This window comes from Periplaneta americana, chromosome 10 (genome assembly GCF_040183065.1).
Source record: "Periplaneta americana isolate PAMFEO1 chromosome 10, P.americana_PAMFEO1_priV1, whole genome shotgun sequence".
In the NCBI taxonomy this organism is placed as follows: Eukaryota; Metazoa; Arthropoda; class Insecta; order Blattodea; family Blattidae; genus Periplaneta; species Periplaneta americana.
The window spans coordinates 161,197,244-161,224,156 of record NC_091126.1 but is presented as its reverse complement, the minus strand read 5'-3'; the positions used below and the strand labels follow the sequence as shown (position 1 = coordinate 161,224,156).

Below are 26,913 nucleotides of genomic sequence, written 5' to 3'. Positions count from 1 at the left end.
TTCATATGTTAGGAAAATGAGCTGGCAACAAGGTGGAAGTTTTCTTGGAAAACCATAAAACTTAATAAGGGTTTCACATTGTGTTTCAACTTTCAATAGAGGTAAACTAGGTCACTGTCCTCATCTTTCCATCTCTTTCTGAAGTGTTTGTGCAAAGATTTTCCCTACTCTACCTGGTTTACAGTTAGAAAATAACAGTACCATTGTGCTTTTAAGTAAGCAATTTCCGAGAGAGAAAATAATATTGCCGCAATTTTTAGTATGAGTTTGTATTAACAAAATAATAATTAATATCAACTACAACCGATTAATTTTAATCGACTCGATTATTCGATTAAATATTTTTGATCGATTAATCTTACAACAGAAATTGATCGATTAATCGATTAAATCCCACAACACTAATTTTATTTATTTGTTACTGCTTAGGAGGCAGAAAGAGGTGCCTGTAAATTTACATTGCACTGCTTTACTTGTATTACCCAATATTAGTGCAAATAGTAATATGAATTCAAAACTATGGATTGAATCTTTATTTTTTCGTTTCGTGGTTCATAGTACAAATGCTTTCCTGTAATGGGTGTGATTTGTTATTCTACTTGAATGAAGGACAGAGTTCGAAACTTTCTTTATGTAGGGACTGTTTTATAAAATATGAGAGGGAATGTATATTTTCGCTAGAAATCCGTAATGACTAGAGCTCGGTCACGGGTCACCCAGACACCGGATTAAAGTGTATAGTCATGACGTCATGAGGCAGGGCTACTACCTAGTGCAGTCGGATCTAGTAGGGGTGCATTACGTGATATTGCCAACTGGCGTGCTAAATTCCTCTCGATCACCATAGTAGTTAAAATGGCGTACTTGACTAACAAGGGCAATTATCTCTCTTCCTTAAATAAGTAACTCAACACACCCGTTTTACCTTTATTCAAATGAATTTCGCATACATTAATCGGTTGTTTGCAATTCCTACTTGCCGAACACGGGCGTACTACGCTCACTTAAATTTGTATAGGAATTCGGTAAGAAATATTTTTTATGAAACAGGAAAAATCATATTTTTTAATGTAGCATGCAGACGTAACACTCACCACTGGGCTCCGTATTCCAGCTACCTAAAGACTGGAGTTAAAGACTCACTGGGTACGAGTATATAATACACCGAACACAAGTAATGCAACGGCTAAGGATATAAACGAATACGTCGTCGCTGCGTGTATTTGGAGTACAGTCAACTCCCGATATTCTGAAGCTATACCTACCAGTAAACCAGTAAACACATGCTTGAGCCGTGATGTTCATTTTCGTCATGAACTTTGCAGTGAATAATAACATGCATTCGTAACTTAGGGAACTTGACCATATGACGTTATTGGTGCATGATTTAGTACAAAATATTTCTATTGTCTGATATTTTTACGTGTTTCATTAAGATATTGCATGTTGCTCGTCATTGAAAACTCACTAATTTTCTATGTACTTTTCTAGAAATTCCCTAAAATGTAGGCCTATATTACTTAATTTATTAATTGGGTTACTGGCACTGAACATCATGGCAAGCTACACAAATCCATGCTAAACGTCGAGTTAATACAGGGACCGTCAAGTGACTACACTCTCGTGCGTACGTACAAACCCTCAAGCCCTGACGTACGGCTGCGGGCAAGGGTAGCTGCTTCCACAGTGGCGGAGCTAAGAACTTGTATGTGAACCAAATTTGTGATAAGAATGTAAATTAATTTCAGCTTTTAATTGAAGCACGCTTTCACTGTTAATTGCACTATACTGAAAAACAGTACTCTATACAATTTTGTACAGTTAACTACATACGAAACAAATTTTTGCATGTTTGCACAATAATGAAACAAAACAATATGTACACTTTTATACAGATTAATATACTGTTTGTCTTCTTCTCATTGCTATACAATTCAATTAACAAAATAAAACAACAGTACAAACGTTGTCATTCAAATACAATTCTCTAATAATAGTACTTTTTCTTAAACATCAGAGATCCGCTGCGATTTTTGCAGTTTTCTGTTAGTAAGCAGCTATTTAATTCTCGGAGCTATTGTTTTAGTACCAGCCAATCGCAAACATGCTTTCAATTGTTCATCACTTAGTTGTTTCTGTGACGTGACTTTGTAAACTTCATTAAACAAAACAGTGTTTCGCATACGTAGATTGTCCCGAACATTTACAACGTTCTTGCAGCAAGATTGTACTGTTTAGGAAACCTTTCTCGTGGAAAACAAGTATAGAAATGGTTAATACTTTTTGTTTTGATACTTATCCTTTAGCTCAATATCGCTTTGTAAATCAAGTATTTCTAATTGTAGTTCAGCAGGAATATCCAGGACACTCACTGAAAAAGATATTGCAAATATCTTAAATTGTTGTTCAAAATCTCTAATATTCTCAAATCTACGTTCGAAACTTCGCACAATTGTTGCATTATTCTTATATATTCTTTCATGTCCAAGGCTTCTAACAGGTTTCCCATGTACATCCATAAATAAGGCAGTTTCATTTCTAAGTGCGAGAAAACGTTCCAGAATTTTTCGACTTCACCACCTTACCTCGGTATGGTAGAGTAAATCCCCATACTGTTAATACCATCAATCAGTGCCCTGAAGTCCCTGTGATTGAGTCCTTTAGAACTTATGAAATTAATTGTTCGCATAACAACATCCATTACATTGCTAAGGTTCATGTTTTAGCACATAAATATTCCTGGTGCAAAATGCAGTGCACCGGTGCCCCCAAGCGACCTCGATAGGTTCCACCACTGATAGACTGCAGTGTACAAGTGTACTGCCCGCAGTGGAAGCCGTAAGCAGGCCTGCACGCCCTCTCGCGATCTTGACTCGACTTGGCGGAGCCTGAGTTAATATCTTTATAATTGTCAGATTTTGATCGTACTGGTTCTTTTAGATTACATTCAACACACTTTTTGTGCCTTTTAGTATTGCTGTGTCTTTCAGTGCGCTATAATAACAGTGAAAATAATAGTTCAAATATTCTCAACTATCCCCTGCAATATTACACACTTGAGCGTCTTCCTGAGGAATTTTAGCTCTGCTATGAACCTTCAATCAGCCACAAAGATGTAGTTATTTAAATAATAATACGACTAGTAAGAGCAGTGATCGATAAGACTACTATGACTGCGTCCCGATTTTGACCTTCTAAAGCATACCTGCACAAACAGCGCTAAACGAGCGCGTGCGCTCCTTCGGAGCGGGAGAGCGGTGTTTACCGCACGCCGAAAGAGAGAGGAAGATACGTCAGAATGACATAGACTTGCTATAGGTAGAGGAGAGGGAAAGGACCACTCAGTTATCTAGTGGAGTGCAGTGTGTAGGCCTATTCTCAGTATATGTTTCACGTTGCTTACCTACTGCTACAGTACAGTATGGAGGGATCTAAAAGACGGAACATAACATTTAACGATTTACAGCTCGAACTTATTGATATTCAATGTGACCTAAGGGCTAAAGGTCGTTTGAATAATACTACTAGCCTGGTTGAGTTTTACAAGACTAAATATTAGCAATAATATCCACGACTACACAGGCTAGTTGTGAAAATGTTTGCTATGTTTGGCTCAACATTTATATTTGTGAGCAACTGTTTTCTATAATCAACTTGAATAAAGGCAGACATCGAACATCTATAACTGATGTTTCATTACGATCAGTAGGCTACTGTTCCTTTCAGCTGCCAACAGCATAAAACCTCGTTTTGATGTACTGATAAATAAAAATATAACAAAATGATATTGTACATAGAATTTCTATTATTTCTGTAAAATAAATATTTCTTTATTAATTAATAATAGCCCAAGAAAGTTTTGCAAAAACTGAATGGGAATTCATTTCGTAAACACTCGTAATAGTACTTGCTTTTGTATATATTTTGTACGATATCACCCCTTCTTCCACTCCACCCTTATACAGAACGCAGCTAATATCTGCATTCCGCTCATGAGCTGTGAGCCGGCTCGGAGAGCGCAAACCTTTTGCAGGCCTGTTCTAAAGGAAGAGGGTAGAGAATGCGTAACTATTTTGTATATACCTCATTTTATTTCAAGGAGTGCAGTTCGGTTGCTTCTTTGAACACCCAGTTACAGATTTATGACTTCCTACACAAACAACTCTGACAATTCCATCCTGTCCCCTCGTCCGAACATTGCATAGTTGCCACAATTCTGGTGACCTTCGAAATTATGCAGTGAAACTGACGGGATTCTTGGAATTCGGAAAAGATGCGGCAACTCTGCCTCCACGTGGATTTGACGGGTACCTGTCAATTCTTCTGAACGAGGGTTGTGATTGGTTACTGACAGGAGAAGACAAGAATTCCGTCACAGTAAGGAAGACATTTATTTATGACAACCAATTAGTAGGGACAGTAGGTCTGTCGGCTAAGTCCTTTCTATGAAACTGCACTCCATGAAAAAAATAAAGTATACAAACGTACCTGTACCTGAGCTGTGACGTCACATATACTTCGAATCAGGCAACTTCATTCCAAGTTATAGGTAGCTGCACTACGGAGCCTACTCACCACGAACTAATGTTAAAGAATCCTACCTTCCAGTTCTCGTGAACAACTTGGAGCCTACAGCTGAAGTTCAGTATTTTATTAATCTACTGTGAGCTGTCACTACTTACGTCGTCTTTTCCTTCACGGGCGGCCTCCGCGGCGGCAGCCTCGTTCATCTGTCTCAGCAACTGATCCAGGTTGACGCCTGGCGACCTGGTGGCTGGATATGCCCCAGATATGAAGAGATCTGGTCCGCCGCGGCGCTGGTAGCAGTCGTCGCTCATGCCGAAATAACCATCATGCTCGGCGTCCACCGGCGTGAACGTGTAGTTATAGTGGCTTTGCGACGACGGAAACACCATCACACTTTGTCCGACACTCGGTAACAGTGCTGGAACATCCGGCCAGGCAGCGCGGTAGTCGCTAGGCCCAAATCCCATAACGGAACCAAAGTCGTAAGCGGTGGCTGCTGCTGCGGCATTATACAACGGCAACCCGTTGGGCAGCGCAGCGTCGCTGAGGAAGACGCCCTCCTTGCCGCTGGGCAACTTGATCTTGCCGAGGAACTGCTGCTCGCCGCGGCCACCATTGTCACCTTCCTCGTCTGTCTCCTCGTCTACGATGCTGAGGCCGTCGAACTCCACGCGCAAGGCGGTTCCTGGTGGTCTGGACGAAGACGATGCTTTCTGTTGGTTTTCAGCGTTGTCGATGTCGGCAGAGTGCTCTCCTGCGTTTCCATTCTCGTCATCGTCGTCTTCATCTTCCTCCTCGTCGTATTCCTCGTCTTCGTCTTCACATTTTTCCTGAAACGTAAAAGACGTCTGTGACAAGGTTCCTGCTGGGCTTTGTTCTCACTTTGTTGACTGGTTTCAGCCTGTTGTAGGCTATCCTCAGAATATTTACATGTAATTTTTTTGGTTAATTAATAATGATTACATATTAGCAGAGATTAATTACATTCATTTTTTTCAGTATTCTAAAAACAAATGAAGAGTTCGCGGGAAAAACGATTAATGTCACATTTCTGTTAAGGATTAGATAATGATCTAATTGAGTCTATAACTGCAAGATGCAGTGCTGTTTCTATAGAAAATAAAGCAGAGGTTTACTGTATTCGTGGTGATAATTCTCCATTTTACCATTTTTCATAAGAACAACATTACATTTCGTAGTGATCCATTGAATTAGATAATGACATCAATCTTAACAAACTGTGGCATTCATCGTTTTTCCCGCAAACTCTTCAAATGTTTGCACAAACACACATTATAATAAATGCTGTAAAATCATAAATTTATTCAGACACTGAGAATGTTCTAGCGGAGCACAATCGTGATTCAACAAAGCACCAATTTAATTAGCTTATGTGCCAAGAAAACTTTTGCTTAAACTCGTCAATTACGACTGAAAAGGTACAGAAATATACGAACGAAAGATACCCAAATGGGAGTTACAATAAGTGCTGCCACCTCGAATCATCAATCAAAAATAAAATACTTTATCACTATTGTGATCCACCACACTACCATTGAAGGATTAGAATTATTATTAAAACTAATTGCAATCAACAAACATCAATGAAACGCATAAAAAAATTGTAAATTTTAATATGCCATAAAACAAATAAATTGCTTTTTTCTCTCCACATTTCGTATTTCCCTCAACCGTGATTAACTTTTCTTTAATTCTTACAATTATCGTTTTCTTTTCTTCAACCTCTTTTCGTACTTTATACTTATCTCCCTCTTTATCTTTTCTTTGTTTCGTAGTTTTTCTGTCTTCATTTTTATTGCTTCTTCTTGTTCCCTTTGCTTTGAAATTTTGTCTTTTAATGCATTTCTTTTTTTTTCTTTTGTCTAATCTTGTTCTGAATTACCCCTGCATATCTGGGGAGCGATATGCTAAGGCATTCTTACGCGGTTGGATGTACACTCGCTTTAAAAAATATCTGACCTAGGATTATGTGATCGTGTACGCAAACTTTCTAACCACCGGATAAGTACAAACCAAAGGTTAAAAGAAACGGACAAAGTTTGAAATAGTTCCGCAAATTGTAATAGGTGACACTATTATCATATACTCATGTCATCTGCAATTAGTATTAATCTCTAAAGCAAATTAAAGAATTAAAATGAATCCTTAAAGTAACACATTTTTCCGTCTCTAAATATTTAAATACATCATATAAGAGAATGGGATCAATAACATAAAATTGCGTTATTTATATATACATAACATAGTCTACATTTTCTCTTCCGTTCTCTTATGACTATAAAACATTTCTTACGTCATAATTTTAATCCGTTCGTTGTTTTCATTTGAGGAGCCTGGTATAAAAGACGGACATACGTCATTTTTATGGAAATTTTGTTAAGGATAGGTTCATTTCATTTCATTTTGTGTTCTGCCCAAGTGCAGGTCTTTCACTGCAAACCCAACTTTCTCCAATCTTTCCTATTTTCTACCTTCCTCTTCGTTGAAGATGAAGGATGAGTGGAACGGAGAAAAATTCTCTCCGGCACCGGGACTCGAACCTGGGTTTTCAGCGCTCCGTCTTGACGCTTTATTCACTAAGTCACACCGGATTCCAGTTCCGATGCCGGATTGAACCCTCTCCGTTTAAGTTCAACCTCTTAGTTTCCCTTTAGTGGCCAACCCTCATGTACTGTGTCACAGAAACATTGGACACGCCTGTGGTGTAACGGTCAGTGCTTCTGGTCGCGAAACCAGGTGGCCCGGGTTCGATTCCCGGTCGGGGCAAGCTATCTGGTTGAGGTTTTTCCGGAGTTTTCCCTCAACCCAATATGAGCAAATGCTGGGTAACTTTTGGTGTTGGATCCCGGACTCATATCACGGGCATTATCACCTTCGTCTGCTTCAGACGTTAAATAACCTAAGATGTTGATAAAACATTGTAAAATAACATACTAAAATAAATAAAAATACATTGGACATTGTGCCATTGTCACACATCTGTGACACAGTGCATGGATATATATATATATATATATAGGTTGATTCACGAGAATTTACCGTCACTTACGGAACTTATTTCCGAGGATATTCTGAGCAAAAAAGTCATATAAACATTTGTTTTAATCTCAATATTTTCAGAGATACACTAATTTAAAGTTGTATGTAAAATATCATTATTCTCCAGTTTTAAGGGGAAAGAATATTAAAGATAAAGAATGAACCATTCAGGAGTATCATTTCTTTAATTAGCTAGTATTCTGAAGCTAAAAATGTGTTGTGAATTCCATAGTTGCTTCGTACAGAATTTTTGTTCGATTCTTAACTACAAAATTACATTTTCTTATGCATTTATTACAACAATTGTTACAAATGACGCTACTCTTGCAAATTCTTTAAGATCGTACATTAGGATGCATATTTAAACTGTAAAGAATCAAGTTCCTAAAGTCGTATGATTTGTAACAATTTTCTTTGATAAGTACACAAGAATGATTTCATTTTTAGTTAAAAATTGAAAAATAAAATTTATACAAAGCATTTAACAACACATTTTTAGTATCAGAACACTAGCCAATTAAAGAAATGACACTTCTGAGTAGTTCATTCTCTATTTGTAATATTTTTTATCCTTAAAACTAAAGAAAAAATATATTTTACTAACAATTTGAAATTAATGTAACTGGAAATATTGAGAACCGTACAAATGTTTGTAATGACTTTTTTTGCTCAGAATGTCTTCGGAAATAAGGTCCTTAAGTGACGGTAAATCCTCGTGAATCAACCTGTATATATAGGCTAAAAAATAAGTTGACAATGTTGCGGTTTTCCGCTAAACCTACTATTTTTACTACCAGTAGAATGAAATGAAATTTTGAATTCTATAATGCAGGTATATTTACATACTATTAGAGATGCTGACTTATCTTCGCCATCTATGCGTAGAAGAAATAACTAATGAAGCCACACTTACACGAACAAATTATCCATCACTATCGATTAGTAGGGGTCAGGTATTTTTGAACGTCAGTGTACAAGCGTCTAGGTCATTCGACAACCATAATCACATCACACAATTCGTACCGTAGAAGTGAGTAAAGTCAATCAGTGGGTGTAAAATCGACCATTTGCGATTCTTATTGAAAATTATATATTTTCTCAGTTACTTGTTAAAATTCTGTTATGCTGACTTCATTGCCTTACATTGTAAATGTAAGCGAGAGGGACAACAAAAAGCCTGCGAATGCCAACAATGGGAACACAGTGTAATTATTTCCGTTGAAGTGAAAATTGTTATTTTCAACTTTTTCTCTTAAACGAAAGCAAAGTTTTACATACTCTAAATTATAGTCAGCAGTGAAAGGAGACAGGAAGTATACGTAAATACTTTTCGTTGAGATTGTATCCTGAAATAATAGTTTTGCAGTTCGTAAATGTTAGTATTGAAACTTATTATTTTAAGAAACTTGTACCTTTGTAGGGTTAAGTCGATCATGCCATCGACCTACTCGAAACAGATAGGACCAGCAGGAGGAATAAATTGTTCACCGAAATACCTCCAACTAACACTTATACACATAAAAGTGTCATAGTATAGCTTATTTTGATGGGATAGTGGAGAAAGAGGAAGACGGAATTATAGTGAATTTCTTGCGTAAGAGAAGCACTGCCAAAGGAACATATTTTGTACACCCCTCTGTACCTGACTATGGGAACAACGTAGTTTCTAAAGTGACATGAGGAGGGGAAGATTTCAAATAACATCTGATACAAACCTAAGCAATGTTGAATTGCATTTTGGATTATAATTGAAGGGTGGTATTTCAATGTAAATGTTGAATTCTTAAATCTTTGTTTGTTGGTATGTGAAGTATTAAAATGTGTTTTTATATTGTATAAGTTGACAATCATAGTCACGACTGTACAGTGGAGACCTATAGGCCTAATTTATTTATTTATTTATTTATTTATTTATTTATTTATTTATTTATTTATTTATTTATTTATTTATTTATTTATTTATTATTTTGCTAATAATTGTAACATAAAATATAATATATACAGAAACATTTTAGCTCGCCCCTGAAAGAGTAGAACTCGTGCTCAAGGGCGGATTCCTGAATTGAAATTAATAATTATACAATATAATTTGTCTTATGTCTACTGTGCAATTATAGTATATAAATTTAAATTTATAATTTTTCAATTTTTATAAAATCCATACATAACTTTTTAAATTTAATACTAGAACTATTAGAATTGACAAGATTAGGATATTTAAATATAAATTTGTTATATATTCTTGGGCCTAAATTACTACTATGATTAAATACTGTAACAGTGTTGCATTTTGGTTCAAACAATCTTAAAGAATTCATACCTTTTGTTTCATAACTATGAGAATACAATTCAAAATTATTTCGATTTTTATGTATGAATTTTATTAATACAATATAATAAATTTGTCTTACGTTAAGTACATTAAAGTCTAGAAACAAATTTTGAGATGGAAAATCAATAGGTTTATGAAGACATATTTTAATTATTTTCTTCTGTAATAAATAAAGTTGATTAAAATTGGATTTAAATGAGCTACCCCATCCTATAATTCATATAATTTTATTGAATAGTATGATCATAGTAACAAAAGATACACTATATAATGCTATAGGCATATATTGAAGATTATTATTGTTTTTACACCCCTTATAACAAACAAAATATTTGTAATACACTTAATTTGTTTTTTAAAAACATAAACAGTGATCGACTTTACTCCGCAATATTTTAAAATCGATCTTAAACTAAAAATTCAATGGTGATCGACTTTACCCTATTTAAGCAGGTAACTTCGATCACAAGTAAAAAAAAAACAGTTTGGAACAACTGGATAATACGCACGGCAGACCAACATCGATAGTCGACTCTACTCGCTGGCCACTAGTCACCGGGCCGTACCGAGCCGCATCAAACAAAATATAATCGAAATGGTGGTAGTCAAATTCGCGACTATATTCTTAAATAATTCACTCCATTAGTCAAGTTCAAGGTTTTATGTAGTACAACGGCGGTTTTTTGAATGCATTAAGAGAACATGAAGATGTAATAAGATAATAAACTAGGTTATCACAAGGAAATTAACAGGAAAAAAGGTGTGTTTCACAGAATACCATTAAAATGACGGAAAGTAAATTTCCGGTTAATGTTCGCCAAAGCGTAAAGTACGTAATTATGACAGCGTTGCTGTTTTATTTCTGGCCTATAGAAAAATACCTAGCCTTTTACGAAAAAAAATTTAGGGACCATGAAATTATTCACCGCTTACATTATAGGCCTATTATTTATTAACAATATTACGAATCAAAAACTGTCATATTATATAATTTTAACTACTACATGGACGAATGAAATCAAGCTAACCTAACCAAAGCTAACCTAACCTAACCTAACCAAAGCTAACCTAACCTAACCTAAGCTAACCTAACCTAACTAAAGCTAAGCTAACCTAACCAAAACTAACCTAACCTAACCAAAGCTAATCTAACCTAACCAAAGCTAATCTAACCTAACCAAAGCTAACCTAACCTAACCTAACCTAACCTAATCTAAGCTAACCTAACATAACATAACATAACCTTCGTAAATGCAAGGCCTGTAACCGGAGCAAGAAGGGATCTCAATCATTTAATCTGCAAGTACACGCAAAAATAAATTCAAGTAAGGATCACGCTCCCACTGCATGAGAGATTCGCGCATGCGCTACAGCAAAACTGTTTCTGTCCCGAGCCTCTCATCTAAGGCACTCGTCATAATTTACTCGCAATATTTACGCAAATACACATTGTCGCTAACAGTGGTGCTATCTCTCAATAATGTTCAGAACGAAGGAGGTAGACAGAGAAAGAAAAAATTCCTCCCGCCAACTACGCCACACACCAACGTCATGTTCTTATGTTGGTGACATTGTGTATTTACTTAAATTTGGTGGTAAACGTAACGGCACGGTTCAAAGCGACCGTGCTAATTCTCCAGTATAGCGAACAGTTTTTTATAGATTGTAATTCAATTCTTCTAACGTGTCTTCATAAGTGAAGGATATGACGACAAAATGCTATTTTCTGAGGAACTTCGCTCCATTTCATAACCTCAATATCATTAAAAAAATTGCAAAATTTTGATCGACTTTACCCTCCTCTACGGTACATTTTGATGGAACTGAGGTGAAACTTACCCCGTTGTCGGATTCATCGCCCTGGTGGGCGCCGCGCCGTCTTGCCTTGCCCAGGAGGCCCTCGAGGCGGTCGTACTCCTCCCGCAGGCCCCAGATCTCCCTCCTCAGCTGCTCGTTTTCCCTCCGAAGTTTCTTAATATCGTTCTGCCCTGAAGAGAGGTTCAAACGCCCCATATGTATTCAGAGCTTGCTCGTCGGCACGGGACCACTCCCATAAAAAAGATTTAAATGTATAAATCTAGAAAGCTTTTAACTAGGAACACATTTAGTAAGGCGGAAGTAAAAGACTGCCGTTTTTCTTTAAGTAGAATTCCAAAACATCGTGCACTTCCACATCACAGAACTTATCGCATTGCCTAGAAATAAAATAGATTAGAACAAAGAAAGGTGATGAACTTGGGACGATGTTACATTCAAGTAAGGGTAAACTGGAAAATATCGGTTATGAACGATATATGCCTAAAGCCTCGTTCACATTTTTCAAGTAACTTGAATTCAAGTCACGTGATTTCAAGTACCTGAATTCAAGTCGCCGTTGAGACATATTCAAGTTATTTTGTTTTCAAGTAGGATAAAATAGCGTCCATGGATGTTGTGCAATTAGGAATTTCTGTAGTAGCAAGTGTCCGTGCCAGGGAAATGATAAATATATTGAAGAAATGGAAAACGCGACCACTGACTATTACAAATACAGAGTGATTTATATAGAACTGACACAATTCTTTCATTAATTGTTTCAAAACGAATTGTGCTAGCGACAACTTATTATACCTAAAATGTAGAGGAATTTTGGGAGATTATTTACCTCTATAGCAAATTTTGTCCGGCGTTGTCAAATCAGGAGATCTCGGTGGCCACAGGTTCCTGGAAATTATTCGGTAGTCACATAACCGGATAAATGGAACCATGCTTCATCTGTGAACCATGTGATGGACAATATGGCAGGATGTTCTGGAGTTTCGATTCCTTGTCACTAGATGCGCAGATGTTTATGTTTTATTCCTATTGTTGGCAGCTGTTTTCGACATTTTGTGTCAACGTGAAAATGCAGTACACATTAAATCAACGACTCTTCCTTGTGAAGCAATACTGAATTACGAATTCAATTACAGCTACTCAAAGGGCATACCAGAAAGAATTTGGTGTTCGCAATCCTCCCAAAAGAAACACAATACTAGGACTGGTAAACAAATTGGAAACAACTGGATCTCTGGTGAGTGAAAAGGGCAAGCATCGTTCATCTAGGCTTCCCACGGTTGTTGTTGACGTAAGAGCACGACTGGAGCAGTCACCCAAAAAATCATTAAGACGTTTGTCGTAGGAGACAGGGTACACCTACTCAATGTGTCAGAGAGCCTAAAGCCATATAGGGTTACGGTTGTTCTTCAGCTACAGGAACCAGATAAGGATAAAAGATCGAATTATTGTCGTTGGTTTCAGACATTTATTGTGCAAAATCCTGCCATATTGTCCATCACATGGTTCACAGATGAAGCATGGTTCCATTTATCCGGTTATGTGACGACCGAATAATTTCCAGGAACCTGTGGCCACCGAGATCTCCGGATTTGACAACGCCGGCAACATTTGCTATAGAGGTAAATAATCTCCCAAAATTCCTCTACATTTTAGGTATAATAAGTTGTCGCAAGCACAATTCGTTTTGAAACAATTAATGAAAGAAATGTGTCAGTTCTATATAAATCACTCTGTAGAATTAGTGAAATCTTCAAGCAGATTTAATAATTCTTATCGCAAATGTAATAAAATACAAGCGAATCTGTTTTACCATAATTGAAAATGATTATCTTGAAGCTGTTACAGTTCCCCCACAAAAATCTATCAACCATATTGAACCATGCCAGTTTCGGCGATAAATGTCATCCCTTCAAGCAACGCTCTTCTCTTCTTAATACCTCTTATCTTCCTCAATTCTTTTCTATCTACAGTTTAATGGTTTTTTTTATTATTTTTCGTAGGCTATCTCATCTGTGTCCACGTTAAAATCTGTGCTGTTCAATTCTTCAATGAACTCTTCCTTTCTTTGCAGCTTCCTTTGCATTTCTATTACGAAACTTTGCAGTTTCTATAATCCGCAGGCCTTCGTGAATTTTATACAACTTCAGAAACTCAAATATTTGGTCATTATTTCACTTACTGCTGTTTCCTATTATTTTTACGTTCTCAGTAGAACTGAAAAACAATCAGCTGTTAATTTAACGCTCTTAAACATCTGTTAATTTAAATTCCCGCTCTTTTCTCCTTGAATTCAAGTTATCAAGTGACGTTCATACTTTTCAAGTGTCCTTTCAAGTCAAGTAAAAAGTAGAAAGGGATCCAACTTCACTTGAAACTTGAATTCAAGCCGTTAATTGATTTCAAGTCAACTTGAAACATAGTTCACTTTTCAAGTTCGTCTTTTCAAGTGACTTGAATTCAATTCTCTTTGGAGCTTCCGCGAAACGCATTTATATAGTTTGTAATTTTTATTCTTATAGTGGAACTATTAATGCAACCATATCGAAATTGCCTGTTAAACCGTGCACATATATTGCCAAAATATAGAGTTATAAAGTAACTATACACCAGCCGTTGTAATTTTGATCCTCTCATAAACTAAAGAAACTCTGTATGTCCGCGAACGAAAATGATGATTGGAACTTACCGCTAAGAGCTGACGAGTTGGCCAACGTCAAGTTTTCAAAAGAATGCGTCATATGAGAAAAAAGTCGGAGATGATTTACGCTGCTAGTGGAAACGGGATGTCAGAGTAAAGCCAAGTATATGGGCCTTCTAAGCGTCGATGTATTAGAGAAATTGTTATTTACATAATTGTATAGTGATTATAACGACTACATTTTCAAACCTTAATATTTTTCTTCCACAGCGCTGGATTGAACGTCCTACAAATGAGGATAACCATCTCGTTCGGTGGTCGATACGTTCCCCGGACCTAACACCATGTGATCTCTTGCTGTGGGGGTATGTGAAAGAAAGGATTTACGTACTGCCAACATCTCGTCCCCTCCGGAATGTCCAGGAACGCATCATTCGTGGTGTAGAAACCATTACAACGGACATGGTCGATCAGGTATGGCTGGAATTTGACTACCGCTTAGATATGTCAAGTGACCAGAAGTATGTAGGCTATATTGAGGGACTCTTGAGTGATGTACAATAGACCTGGACAGTTATACTTCCGATTGAGACTTGTCATCAGCTTATAATTTGGAAAATACAGAATATACAAGGCTTTGAAGTCCCATCATTGTTTATTTAATATAATTTATTTTACAAATCTGGCTTTTTCTGGTATAGCTTCCTATCTGCTAACCTCTATGCGATATTTATTACATGAAATAGTTAAGTATTGTGTAAACGAGGAACTGAAATTTAAATATAAATTTGACTGTGGTAAAAGATAATTAGATGAATATAGCAGCAAGGACGATTTATATACACTTGTTTATTATAGAAAAAAAATGAGAATTTCTATCTTAGCATGTAAACAAGTTTTGAATGTGTAAAAAATAAATGCGATAGGGTGAAAACTTGCACTAAAACCAGAAGTAAGTGTAAGTTAAACCAACATAAGTTGAATAATTATATGATAGGAAATGTGTTATTAAATTGTGTAAATATTGTTTATTATCATTATTTGTGAATGTATCAGTTTTAAGATTAAGTTTATGTACTTTTGAACTATTAATAAATAATATCAAATATATCTGGTATAGCTTCCTGTAAAGCTGACTTGATTCTAGAGAAAAATTGTTTCAGAGTCGGGTATCGAATCCGAGATATTTTTCTGAGCACTCCAACGCTCTACTGACTGAGCTACCGAGGAACTATGTCAGATCCCGGCTCAATTTTCCCCTTATATCCATATATCTCAAGTGGGTTGACAGAAGGTCCGAGCCAAACATTGAGTGTACACTTAATGTGTGACTTAAATTTTTAGTTTTCTGTTATCGAAACAAATAATATTAAGGTTTCGAAATGTAGACCTACAGAGTAAACGACCATCCAACCAGAAGGGTATTGTGTGGGTAGCATAACGCCTAGGCTTAGTCGTACCTTAATTCAGCAAAGTGTTACAAAATTGATTTTTAGTTAAATTAATGTATTTCATGTGAGTCATTTCCGGGCTCCATTAACTCGTAGATATTGTATATGAACTTAATCTGACCTGTAGTTCCTAAAAACATATCAGTGTATACAAAAAAAAAAACATACTGACGTAAATTCCTTTCTTCTGTATTACAGATGCTGAAAATATGTACCGTCCTAATGCTTCTCATTTCTCACTCTGTATTGAGAATGTAATACTATAATATGCTATGTTACAACTTATAAGACTAGCTGAATAATTTATTTCTCAACAGAATGATGTCAACATTGTTATACAACACAAGCGATTGCGTGGCGTACTTGGAAGTCTCGATCAACGTCGCGGTTCAAGTCAGCTTCAATGGAAGCAAAGACAGTTTCAGAAGAAGCTCCATTCTTTATTTTGGTGAGTAAATTGTTTTAGTTGCTTATATTTAATAATTGACTGTAATTTGTAGATTGTCGAATCACCGACACCGCTCTGTCACCGTAATCCGCGTGTGAGAGCTCGTCCACCGATTAGCCAGTTGTGTTTTCCGGGAGGGAGATAAACTGTTCACTGAGCACGTACATTCTTATCTCCAAAACGAATCTTCGTGAGAAATGTGTATGCAGATGTTACATTTCTTAGGACTTAGGTTTAAGTATTCTAGAAAGTTTTGCAGGTAGGAAAATATCGACTTCAGGTAACGGACAATTATCTTAAATATGCAAAACTGTGAAACGCCTGGATTACACTAAGTGCACTGGATTTATTGACAATGCTGTCACATTTAAAATACTTTAAGATCTTTTAGACTTAGACTATCACATTCCTGTAATAGTATCATAGCGTATAAGAAAAAGTCATTCTCCCCTACAAAGATCAATGTTATTATAAAGAGTATAATTTTATTCTTGCGAGAAGTGGAAAATTTCATACAAAATTAGAATATAATTCTAACGTGCTTAATCCTTAAAAATTATAAAATGTTCACATGAAATTAGAACAATTTTATTTTGTAGAACATAATCCTTGGAAAAATCTTTAGAACGTTCCCTAAAACATTAGAGCAATTTTATTACAACGGATATAATTATTGAAGTAATGCGATAGAACTTTGTATACAAACTTGGAAAAACATTATTATACGGAGCATAATCCTCTAAAAAGTCAATGCAACGTTCCCTATAACGTTAAAACAATTTTATTCCAAAGGAGATTTACAGTAAACTTGAAATTTCCAATAGAACGCCCGTGGAAAACTTAGAACTGTTTTGTTATAAGGGATATAATCCTTGAAAATTATGAGAGGATGTCCCCTACAAAGTTAGAACACGTTTATTGTAAAGATCATAATCCTTCGAAAAGTCAATAGAACGTTCCTCATATAGTTAGAACAATTTTATTCCGAAGAACATATTTCGAAATGTGATGGAACTTTCCCTAGAACGTTAGAACGATTTTATTGCAAATGATAAAAGCTTTCCCTAGAAAGTCGGAACAGTTTATTCCAAAACACGTAATACTTGGAAAAGTCGATAGAACTTTCCCTACAAATTATAACATTTATTTATTCCGAAGAACATTCTTCTTTGAAAATTAGTTGGACTTTCTCAATTAATTTATCAAAATGTATTCCAAAGAACATAATACTTGGAAAAGTCGACTGAAATCTCCGTAGAAAATTATAAGATTTTTTATTAGAAAGACAATGATACTAAAAAAATGTCGATACATCTTTTTCTAGCAATTGTGTCAATTTATACGAAAGGGCAATATACTTGGATTAGGCGTTGAAGCTTTTTAAAATGTTAGAACGAGTTCATTCCAAAAGATGTAATATTTGGAATATTCGATAAAAGTTTCCCAAGATAATTAGTATAAATTTATTCCAGAGAAGCTACTTAGAATAGTCTGTAGAATTTTCCACAGAATTAGAACAATTTATTCCTAAAAACGAAAAACTTGCAAAAGTCGATAGAGCTTTCTTTATAAAATTAGAACAACTTTATAAACAAAGGACATAAAACTTAGAACTGTGGATATGTTTGCCTACAGAGATAGAACGATTTTATTCCAAAGAAACAGTACTCGGAATTGTCGATAGAAATTTTCCTAGGAATTTAGAACATTTTATTATAATGTACAAAATAATTACAAAAATGGAAAGAACGACCCTTACAAAGTTACATTAATCTTTTTCTAAAGGACGTAATCCTTGAAAATGTCGACAGAATATTACCACAACGTTAGAGCAATTTTATTGTAACGGACATAACCATTATACAAATTAGATAGCATCTTTCCTACAAATCTAGATCAATTTTATTCTGAGGGATATATTTCTTGATAAAATTTTAGCTAAAAATTAGGTCAATTTTATTTGAAAGGACATTGACTTTCAAAAGCAGATAGAACGTTCTCTACAGAGTTAACAGTTTTATTCTAAAGGACGCAATCCTTGAGAAAATATTTATATACCCGAAAACATCGAAGGAATGTTTCGCATCCTCTGTATATACAAGACTTGAGGTTATCTCGAAAGAGCCCAATAATTTCTTTTTTTTTTATGAACGAACTACGTCCAGTAATTATACAGGTATATTTTCTGATCCATCTTGCATTCTCATCTAGATATTGGGTTGAGTGATTGTGATATTTTATACTCAAGACTTTTTTCTGAGTTCAGAAAGACCTTATCTCCACTTCGAGAGGATATTCAGACCTTTTCAATTTCGATAATCTAAAGGCAAAAGATTGGCGCAAGAGGCGACGTCGAGGAGATGATCAGTGTTCTAATACACTCGAGTGCGGTTGTCAGTTCTGTAACCAGGCTGTAAAAATGTTATCAAAACTATCCACGTTTTTATTATTCCCAAACCACGGATATATGCAATACACGGGCGAGATTTTGTGGCATGTACTTTCTCATCAATAACAGAATTTTAGCACTTACGGCATTCGTCTCTGTCACTGGCAGACAGCCCTTGATTTTTATTGTATAGTCTGTGCTCGTAGCCTTTTCGGTTTGTGCTGATAGTACTGAACGCATCGATCAGAGACTCTACATAAAATTTTAAGGAGACACGAAATTGAAATTAGGGTGAACATTTTAATTTATTTCTATTTTTTCAACATATTATTTGATTTTCTTTCTTTAACCCTTTCTGACCTGAATTTGTTTTTGTGGGGACACCATGGAGAAACAAAAAAAAAAACAAAGCATTCCTCTTCCTAACAATAGATGGCCAAGGAACTGGCGGGTGCTGTATTCTATCGATAAAGATACAAACTACTTTTGAGGATACCAAATGGAATCATCAGGCAAATCATATGAGTCAGAGATTACAGAAATGTTAGTGATTCCAAATGGATTCATTCGAACGGAAAGGGTTAAAATGTATATCACATACGGTTATGTTCAAATTGTATTCATTTTAATATTTCGATTTTCTGACATGGTTTTAATTTCAACGCTCATTCTTCATAAATTTACGGAATTATTCTTTGATTTTTCCTGTTTGGAATGGTATACCATAATCTCTTCAGTCCTGTTGTACAGTAGAGTATATTATATGTAATTTCCTATTAATTCTTTTGCAGTGTCTTGGATACTTTTGAAAATTTTGAAAACGATATATTTGATAGAAATTAAGAGTATCATTTTTGAAACATTTCTGTACCAGAATTACAAATTTTAATTTAAAATTTGAAGTCACATAGAGTCAAAATTGTCCCAAAATTTGAATTTCTGTGAAGACTTGATTTGGGATTTTTGGAACCCCAGAATGATTGTGTGACCGATTTTTTTTTTTCAGTTTTTTTAATATAAATTCGGGACTGAAGAGGATAATGTGATTCTACTAAAATCATATCTCTTTTAACTTTTCATTTTTATGAGTAGGGGACGTAGTTATACATGTATGCCTTATTTTAAAGCTTGTTTTTAGTAGGTTTAGTTTTTCCATACAAGTCGAATCTTTTCTGAGGTGCTCTTTAATCTAGAAACCTGACATATTCAGGAATTGGTTATTTTAATATTTTATATGAACTGAAACAATGCTTTTGAAATTTGTTAAGTTTGGAGACGTTACGGGGGTAATATACTACAAATTGTTGAAAAAATGTACGAATGGGTGAAAAATTATTACTCGGCAAGGAAATAAATGAAAGAAAATCAACTGTTTCAGCGTAATGTCAAGCGATGGGTTCATAAGATGTAAAAATCAGATGTCTAGCTTCAACAGTGTTTTAGAAAAAGTTGCCTATGTAAGACAATTAATGTGTCCCCTTAAGGAATTTTACGTCAAGCAAGCAGATACCATTGAGACAAGATCAAGAAAGCTTTCGGTAATATTGCTATGAGAAAAGCAGACAAGGAAGTGGTATTATTACTCGAAATATAACCGGATCTCACTCTATAGTTGTCAATGTTGTGTCATTGTTTTCTGATCATAAGAGTTTTGTCCATCACTGGTACGCTTCTAATGGTCAAACAATCAACAAACTGCACCACTTAGGAATCCTACGTCGCCTACAAGGTGTTGTTTGTCACAAGAGACCGAAACTTTAACTGAATTTTGATTATCAGTTCCATTACGAGAATGGTCCCTCCCTCCCATTCAGGTTATTTGAAGAGTCCACTGCAAGAATGATGGATGTCATTTGGAATACATTTTGCACGAGAAACAATTGCAAGTTTGAACTGCTTAGCGCTCAAAGCTTAACTGTGATTTTCCGATTATTACTGGACAATGACTATCAGTGTTAATGGCATATAGCTCTGTATGTACATTCTATATGTCTTAAGCTATGCATTGACAGTCTTGGTTCATTTTCAACAAGAAAGAAGAACTTTTTGGCTAACACCGGATCTCACAGCCACAGCACGTTTCCTTAATTTATAGACATGACTCTGTGACTTGTAGCTCTACCCCAGACTTTAAATGTTACTAAAAGGTCTGAGATTTGAAGATATTAATGGAATCAAAATCATTGCGACGAAGGTCTATCTAGCAATCTCCAAAATGACTCTTTGAATGTGCTTCTCGCAGTGAAAGAACGACTCTAACAAATTTGAAACCAAAAAGGGCCTACTTCGAAGAACATCAGAGTGCGAACTGGAAAAGGAATCAGTTTTTTTTCAACGACTATAGATCTTATACTTTTTGATCAGACCTCGCTCCACTTCGGCGTTGATATTGATGGTACGGAGTCGAAGTTCCTCGTTCTCGTACAGCATCCCACGGGACGACTTCCGGTCCAGCCGCCGGTTCGGCTTGACGTTGACATCGCGGCGGCGTGCACGCAGCATGCTGGAGGTCCCGGGTGCCATCATCTCTCCTCATAACATCTGAAACATTCAGGGAAGAAGAAGCGACTTTAGGGCAACACATGTAATGTTTTCAGTCTGTCCTCCCGTATTGAACTAACAGAGAGTACCTACAATAGGAGTACTTAGACATTTCGAAATGCCATCAGAGTATGAAATTTGGAAACCATCAGTTGCAAGCTTAAGAAATTTGGAGTTTAAACCGTAAAATTAAAACGTTACTAATTTGAAGCGATAACATTGTAACCGTTTTACTCGAGAAATAAAACATTCACAAATTCACTTTTTGTCTAATAATCACCTAACAATATGTTTTTCTAAGTCTAGTATGAAACATAAAACTCTAAATGATAACCAACATGCCTTCAAATTGAGTTACATTATATGACAAATCGATTGAAATGTCTGATGAAATTTAATTATTACTTGACAGATGTAAGCATTTTAAATTCAAACCACAAGTAATTATAAATTCCATAACTTTCATTTGACTTCTCCATCCTTAATTTCGTTGTAATATGTCAATATAGTGGACAGCTTCAAATACTTGGAGTGTACTGTAAGCAGTAACATGAGCTGCTGCCAAGAAGTTAGGAGGAGAATACCAATGGCAAAGGAAGCTTTTGATAGAAAAGGGAGCATATTCTGCGGAACTCTGGAGAAAGAAAGTGCTTTGTGTGGAGTGTAGCATTGTATGGGGCAGAAACATGGACATTGCGACGAAGTGAAGAGAAACGACTAGAAGCATTTGAACTGTGGATATGGAGAAGGATAGAACGTGTGAAATGGACAGACAGAATAAGAAATGAAGTAGTGTTGGAAAGAGTGCGTGAAGAAAGAATGATGCTGAAATTGAATAGAAAGAGGAAAAGAAATTGGCTGGGTCACTGGTTGAGAAGAAACTGCCTTCTGAAGGATGCACTGGAAGGAATGGTGAACGGGAGAAGAGGTCGAGGCAGAAGAAGATATCAGATGATAGACGACATTAAGATATATGGATGATATGAGGAGACAAAGAGGAAGGCATAAAATAGGAAAAACTGGAGAATGCTGGATTTGCAGTGAAAGACCTGCCCTTGGGCAGAACACTATGAATGAATGAATATCAATATAAACACCGTCGAGTACGAAAATGGTCCTAGTAGCACTTACGCGCATATGCAGTCACGTGATCTCAGGAGAAAATTTGCTTGAATTTGACACTACACGCTGAATTCAGTACATCAGTTCTATTGTTCGTATGGGAACACGCAGGTCTACGATCGTTCTCTGGCTTTTCTGTGATAAAGGCGTCTTTTTTGACTATTTTAATTGCTTATTTAACGATGCTTTGTCAACTGTTGTGATTATCTAGCGCCTAAGTGAGATGAAGGTGAAAATGCTAGCGAAATGAGTCCAGAGTCCAGCACCGAAAGTTATCCAGCATTTGTTTTGATTGGATTGAGGGAAGACCCCGGATAAACCTCAACCAGGTATCTTGTCTCAACCAGGATTTGAACCCGGGCCCGCTCGTTTTACGGACAGGCATGGTAACCTTTACTCCACAGCGGTGGACTCTTTGATTCTTCTAAACCAATAATCGCAAGTTTAATATTCGTACTTATTTTAATGAATGCATTAATAATACTGAAAATGGACAAAATTAATAACTCGATATAGAAATTGTTACGTGAAGACATAGTACGGTGTTGTAAATATTTAAGAAAATGTTCGAACTCTACCTTATACAAGTCTGTCACTTTCACGATTTTGTTCTTATTGCGATTTTTCATTCAGATCAGATCAGAACCGCCAACCTGGAAATTTCTTAGTTCCGTGTTGAAAAGAAGTAATGAAATTAGTTCCTTTCAACACCGAAAGAGAAGATTGACCACCTCAAATAAAGCTCAAGGAATATGAGTAATTAGTTCGTTCCAACACTAAAAGATGCAACATGTTCCTATTACGAATCAGCAAAAAAGTGAAATTGATAAAATTGTGGACTTAGTTCCTTTCAACAACGAAAGAGGAGATTGACCACCTCAAATAAAGCTCAAGGAATATGAGTAATTAGTTCGTTTCAATAATAAAAGATGCAGAATGCTCCTATTACGAATCAATAAAAAAGTGAAATTGACAAAATTGTGGACTTAGTTCCTTTCAACAACGAAAGAGGAGATTGACCACCTCAAATAAAGCTCAAGGAATATGAGTAATAAGTTCGTTTCAATAATAAAAGATGCAGAATGCTCCTATTACGAATCAATAAAAAAGTGAAATTGACAAAATTGTGGACTTAGTTCCTTTCAACGAAAGAGAAGATTGACCACCTCAAATAAAGCTCAAGGAATATGAGTAATTATTTCGTTTCAATACTAAAAGATGCAGCATGCTCCTATTACGAATCAATAAAAAAGTGAAATTGACAAAATTGTGGACTTAGTTCCTTTCAACAACGAAAGAGAAGATTGACCACCTCAAATAAAGCTCAAAGAATATGAATAATTAGTTCGTTTCAATACTAAAAGATGCAGCATGCTCCTATTACGAATAAAAAAAAGTGAAATTGACAAAATTGTGGACTTAGTTTCTTTCAACAACGAAAGAGAAGATTGACCACCTCAAATAAAGCTCAAGGAATATGAATAATTAGTTCGTTTCAATACTGAAAGATGCAGCATGCTTCTATTACGAATCAATAAAAAAGTGAAATTGACAAAATTGTGGACTTAGTTCCTTTCAACAACGAACGATTCAATTGTATCGATGGCTAAGAAGTAATACCTCGTATCTGTAAAAATGATAAGTTAGTTTAATTACGTTATTATTTAGATTAACTGAATAATATTAATAATAATAATAATAATAATAATAATAATAATAATAATAATAATAATAATAAATTGTTATTATTATTATGTTCACAAAATTGGAAAGTTAATTAATATTTTGTCCTCGAGTAAAAGATGTTGTGAAGCAGAAACATATATAAAAAGTTCGTTTATTTTGAGAAAAATTAATTTCGAAAACATTTTTTATTCAGATGAAAATTTGCAGATACAAGGTTCTTGATGTATCGATATATTAAGAACCCTCTAGTTCAATAATGTGACGTTTTAAACAATTATGGGCCTCTGAAGATTTAAAATTAAGGATGTGGGGTATGCAACTTAATCCCTTCAGACCTGAATTTATATTCAGTTTTGTGCGATCTTTTTCAGTTTTTTGTGTAAAATTGTAGTGTACTTTGTAAATTTGTAGTGTTTTTTGTAACGAAGTTTACTCCTGGTTGAATGTTAGAGAAAGCCGTATGGCCTTAACTCTGCTAGGTTAAATAAATTAAATAAACCATAATAATAATAATAATAATAATAATAATAATAATAATAATAATTATTATTATTATTATTATTATTATTATTATTATTATTATTATTGTTAAACAAAATTGAAAAGAAAAAACTGGTCACATAATCATTCTGGAGATCCAAAATTCTTAAATAAAGTCTTCACAAAAATCAAATTTTTGGGACAATTTTGACCCCTGGGGCCCCAAAATTTTAAATTTTATTTTTAATTCAGGTATAGAAATGTTTAAAAAATAATATTTTCCATTTCTATCACATTGAATTTTCAAAATATTTATAAGTATCGAAGACATTCCAAAAAAGAAAAAAAGAAACCATATACACTGTAATGTATATCAGGCCTGAAGGGGTTAAGAAGAAGTGAACTGTGCTCTTAAAGTCCAATATTTTATTCAAAATTACGTTGGCTTGATTTAGTACAGAATTTTAGGAACTTATGCCTATGAGTGTTTCATAGCGGTACACTTTCTTCGGTCTTCTCACGAAACTTGCAACCGGATCGTTCGGGCTGCATATAATAGATTTACCCGATTATGCAGGTATACGAACCACAGGTTTAGAGTTAGATATTTGCGTGCAATAGTGGTATACGTCTTCCGGGTTCTAAGGGTTAAGAAACAGTTTCAGACTTGAGATATTCTATTTTTTGCAGAATGGTAACCTATGCAAAATACAACAAATATCGGGTAAAAAGACAAATTCGGTAAATCTTGGACTCGAGATGTTTACTAATTCAGATCTTCAATTATTGTAAAATTAATTATCTGTTACTTTCTTTGTGTAATATGTACGCGGTTCGATTCCAATACATTCTGTTCCGTTTTCTTGGCCCATTTTGTAGTGTAGTGGAGGTGTTAAATGAAGAAATCCCAGTTAAAGTTGAGCTTGCCAGTTTAGCATTCTTCAATGCTTGGGAAAATTGGCATAAGTCGGTTTCCACAAACAGTAGCAATAAAACCAAGTCCCTTCAAATGAAGGTGGAGATTATAGGAGGTTGTACATTTTTAGGATTCCTTTCAAAATCTTGTTATTGTACAGGCTACCGGATCTCAGTTTCTTGAAAGACAAGCTCAGTGACGGAACTATACAGTACGAAGAGAGATATTTTGTTACTTTATTTTGCGCTATACTGCGTGATCAGTTCAAAGCGTGCCATGGCTCGCTGTATGCCGTCACGTTGCTAGTCGATGAGCCTAGAGAATTCAATCTTCCTACACTTCCGCAGAGGTGTATTACTTATCTGCTAGAGAAGTTGCCTAGCAAGTACGGCGTTCATTCAGAAGAGTACTTACCGATACGTACGGTAACGCCGGTAGTGGCAGGAATGTGAATTGTTTCGAAACATGTACTCATGTGAGTTTTTTGTTACTATCGGGATATGGGAGAGGGTTAAGACGATTACTTACGTACAGTATTTGTTGACATTAACTTCAACGGTCAACTTGGACACGGAGCATTTGATTTGTATTGTGGAATGTTGGCGTACGCAACCGATGATAACAAATACCCTGCGTACAGTTCCAAAGAGGTTATGGTCGCACACAGACCGTACAGACCGCCTCTGTTGCTACGACGTTCGAGTTATACCGTACACGTTCTCAAGTTCAGATTGAACGCCTTGATTAATAGGCAACTTCTCTGACACAAAGGCTGAAACTCGCTTCAAATCGCTAACTCATCAACAATGACGTCATGACACACTTTGAAATGAACACCCAGTAGAACGTATCAACTAGTCCCTTCCGCCACTGGCATCGCTTCACTCTCCCCATTGCAATAACAACACAGACGAGGTAAGACATATCTCCTTTCTCTCTCTTTTCACAGTGAGACAAAATTTATCACACAGACTTTAATTTATTGACAACTTACGGAACATCTGCTCGCTTGGGAAAAGAGACATAAGTATTTCTCCCATTACAATAATTCATAACAGAAGAGAATAAAATTGACATAAACCAATGTGAAGACAGTTTTCTTTCTTCTCTTGTAAAATTAACATTTTTGACTTGTGCCACTTTTTTTGTTACTTTATTTTGCGCTATAGAATTTAACAAACTAGTCCCTTCCGCCACTGGCATCGCTTCACTCTCCCCATCGCAATGACAACACAGACGAGGTAAGACTTGTCACCTTTCTCTCTCTTTTCACAGTGAGAAAAGATTCATCACACAGACTTTAATTTATTGACAACTTACGGAACATCTGCTCGCTTTTGAAAAGAGACATAAGTATTTCTCCCATTACAATAATTCATACAGAAGAAAATCAAATCGACATAAACCAATGTGAAGACAGTTTTTTCCTTCTCCTGTAAAATTAACATTTTTGACTTGTGCCACTTTTTCCGAGCACTTCAGCGTTGTCCTCATGGGAGAATCCG

The 26,913-nt window shown here is 35.6% G+C and overlaps 1 protein-coding gene across 4 annotated transcripts in view; it reads right to left on the bottom strand.

The window, feature by feature from the left end:
- LOC138708117 (mucin-4-like) overlaps positions 1-26,913 on the bottom strand; it is a 203,161-nt gene that overhangs the window by 161,007 nt on the left and 15,241 nt on the right. For all 4 annotated transcript variants that reach the window (XM_069838321.1, XM_069838322.1, XM_069838323.1 and 1 more), the window contains exons 2-4: positions 21,030-21,204; positions 11,759-11,907; positions 4,683-5,357 (exon numbers count right to left, since the gene is read on the bottom strand). In XM_069838321.1, the coding sequence (XP_069694422.1) occupies positions 4,683-5,357; positions 11,759-11,907; positions 21,030-21,189 (984 nt within the window). In that variant the 5' untranslated portion in view covers positions 21,190-21,204. The remainder of the gene's footprint in view (positions 1-4,682; positions 5,358-11,758; positions 11,908-21,029; positions 21,205-26,913) is intronic.